This window comes from Haliotis rufescens, unplaced genomic scaffold, assembly GCF_023055435.1.
Source record: "Haliotis rufescens isolate VD_foot unplaced genomic scaffold, xgHalRufe1.0.p SCAF_10, whole genome shotgun sequence".
Taxonomy (NCBI): domain Eukaryota; kingdom Metazoa; phylum Mollusca; class Gastropoda; order Lepetellida; family Haliotidae; genus Haliotis; species Haliotis rufescens.
This window is the reverse complement of record NW_025963780.1, coordinates 13,455,481-13,458,837: the sequence shown is the minus strand read 5'-3', so window position 1 is coordinate 13,458,837 and position 3,357 is coordinate 13,455,481. Positions and strand designations below refer to the sequence as shown.

At 41.2% G+C, this 3,357-nt stretch overlaps 1 protein-coding gene across 1 annotated transcript; it reads left to right on the top strand.

The window, feature by feature from the left end:
* Positions 1-846: 846 nt before the first annotated feature.
* Positions 847-2,678, top strand: LOC124119870 (pancreas transcription factor 1 subunit alpha-like). Its single transcript, XM_046482535.2, has 2 exons — positions 847-1,360; positions 1,701-2,678. The coding sequence occupies exons 1-2, from the start codon at positions 931-933 to the stop codon at positions 1,871-1,873; spliced, it is 603 nt and encodes a 200-aa protein (XP_046338491.1). The 5' UTR covers positions 847-930; the 3' UTR covers positions 1,874-2,678.
* The last annotated feature ends 679 nt before the right edge of the window (positions 2,679-3,357 follow it).

Here is a 3,357-nt window from a genome sequence, read left to right as displayed (position 1 = left end):
TTAGGTCCGAGTTAAATATTACTTTGTCAACATAATAAGATAGCGTTTCCTTGTATTGCAATTTCACAGAGTCAGATGCATCGGCGATACAAAATGCAGATTTGAGCCCGTTCATTGTGTGCGCGCCACTGTTACCCTCTCCGTGTTGCCTACCCATGCCTGCACCGACACGCAGGTTCTTGTATATTACCATAAAATACAAATTTAAACAAGTCAAAAGTCTACCCCATTTATCCGTTTCACACTTAACGGTGACATATTTTCATTCTTATTATGCCATAAATGTGTGTTATATACACATCACCAGACGGGTAGCTTCTTGCTGTGGCGGAACCGCCACGAGGCACAGTCGCGTGCACGGCACGTACAACGCGTGCACGGCATAGGGTCACGCACAAAGCGGGAAGATATACAAAAAAATACACAAATTTTATTCATGTCCTACTGATATCGTAATTCGTTACAAAGAATACAACACCGATATAGAATGATGTTTGTAAAAAAACAGATGTTGTTCATGTAATGCATAATGTATAATGCTGTGACTGCCCCGGTCTTCATTCAGACGATATCCGCACTGACGCTTAAAATTAAAGGGGCTGGTATCGGAGAGATCGCTCGCTCAAGTACCCGTGTCTACCCTGGGTAGATGGCGGCATCGCGCCAAGCCAGCGCACAACCCTAACTCTTTACGAATTATTTATTTGTCATTGGTAAACAAGGCTTATCACGCTCACTTGCCCACGTGCGAGTGAAAATGCCGTTGTCTGATTGGTCATTGCCTTTTTGGGAGGAGTCAAGCCACGTGGCTAAGAGTTGATTGGCGGGTGTATAAAATAAGGTAGCGCGTGGACGTCTGCTTATGATTATCAGCAGACGACTTTGAAGTTATATGAGAGACAGGCGACATACCAGACACAACTAGTCAAGATGATGGAGAATTTCCTCTATAGCCTTGAGGATGATTTCCTGGATTTCTGTGAGCCAATGGACTATTGTGAAGATCTCAGCTCACCATGCTCAAATGAATCAGATCAAGAAAACCATAACTTTTTGCAATCCGATAGACGACTTCTAAAGGCTCCAGTGAAGAAAGTACAACAGCGTAAGGCTGCAAATCTTCGTGAACGTCGTCGAATGAAATCCATAAATGATGCATTCGACCACCTGAGAACTTGTATCCCTGCAACAGTGAACGCCGATAGGCGTCTATCTAAGGTCGACACGCTCCGACTGGCCATCAGATACATCGGCTACCTAGGAGACCTTGTCACAACCTACGATGACTACGGCTTGGACTCTCAGTATTCCAGGAATCACAAGAGTCAGGAAAAAGTTATCCTACGGTGCCAGTTCACAGGTAGGAAATGTCTTAACATATAGCTCATCTAGTGTACCTCTCTACACACGTCCAAGGGGACAGTTGTATTTTTCAGACTTAAATGGCATAGATATGTGTTTTTACTGAGTACCCAGAAAAAGCATTATCTTTGGTTATATCATCATCTCCTAAATATCCAATATTACATATTGGATAGTTGATGATAATACTAATAGTGGATGATACACATATACAGTAACCTTGTGACCTGGCTTCGATGTAATATTTCTACGTTCATAGATGTAGTTGCGTGCTAGTCCCCTCTTTCAACATTCAATTATTATTATTATTGTTATTGTTATGCGATTATCATTCACAGATGATGACTGCGAAGACGGTCCGACATTGATTGGCCACTCCTTGTCATGGTCAAATGACAATACACCAAAACCAACAGAAAACAAACTGACAGCTAAAATCTGGATGCCAGAAAATCCAACAGAATCTGACATCATCAACCTTGCGAACTATGCGTCAGACTATGCGTCGTGATGACGCGCAGATCTCAAGCGCTGATTGCATACAACCTTGCAATACCAATACTAGAGACGTCTATATCCCTGGTGCTATACAGTTGATCCAAGAGTCTAAAGCTACCTGGACTGAGGAGTAAGAGCTCTCACTATGCATGTACCTTAGTCCACTGCCGTCATGTCTAAGACTTTAAGCAGACACTTTTACGGCCATTGTTTTTGTACCAAAGACAGTATTTAACTATTGTTGTTGGATGCTGGCACCATTGTGCGTGTTTGTGTGTGCATGTGCGTGTGTGTGCTTGTGCGTGTGCGTGTGTGTGTGCATGTGCGTAATTATTCACGTCCAGAAGGACCGAGTTCGACTGCAGGCAGTTGATGCATACATAATGCTATAGTATCCCTACTGCTCATGTTACTTGGAGAGGGTCGGAGGCATACCATTAGCTGCGAGTTGTGCCTGCAGACGTTGTGGTGCTGTTTCATGAATATTTCATTTGTACTGACTTATTATTGTAAGAATATTAGATCTATGTTGCTGGCCAACGGGGATTAACATAATCACCAACAGTTCAAAACATGTAGCCACTTAACTGGTCAACTATGCATGTAGATTCAATGTAAATGTTCTATGGCAGGTCACGGGGGAAAGTTGTCGAATTACGACAGTGTCGGAAGCAGAAGATGAACGGGATATAATGTTTAGCTGCGTTTACATTATCGAGTGAAAGGCGTTAATATGTTTGATACTGTTTACTTACACAACGTTATATTTTGCAAAGCTATTATAAAAACATCGTTACTTTTTTGAAATAAATATTGACTATTTATTGGTATTGTGTCTGTTTATTTATATATACACATGTTTCCTAACATATACACTTTGAATTTCTGATACACGTGAACTGTGAAAGTAAACTGTGATCTCACACCTAACATATCACGTGGTAGAAAACATTTCTTGGACTGGTGTCTGTGGTGTCTGAGGAGACATATCTCAATGTGTATGTCCTACTCACTTAAGATCGCATGAGATTGCAACAGTTCATAACATTTCCTAAAATCTTGAACTAAACGTTAAAGGGCTTACCCAAAAATAGCATATTATTATAAAATATTATTCCTCTTATCTTTGTACTAGTAGCAGGTTCCGTTTCGTGTAGTCTGCATAATGCAAGACACAATACATACTGACACACAAACCCATGAAACCAACACCACGTGGAGCGTATGAGTCAGTGGGGAACATTTGTTAATGCTCCTGACATGAAGTTACTGTATTTCCTACAGTATAATGAGGTAAAGATAAGTGTTGACGTCCAAGCCCTATTCCTAGACTACGACAACTGTGAACTCAGCAGATGGACTGCGATAAGATTGAGGTAAGCCAGAACGATAAGGCTCACACTTGAGCTGGTTTTGTCGATAGCCTGGAGTAATAATTTTACTTCAGATCAACACGATTTCATAACATATAGTCGTATGTACTTACTTCACACATGC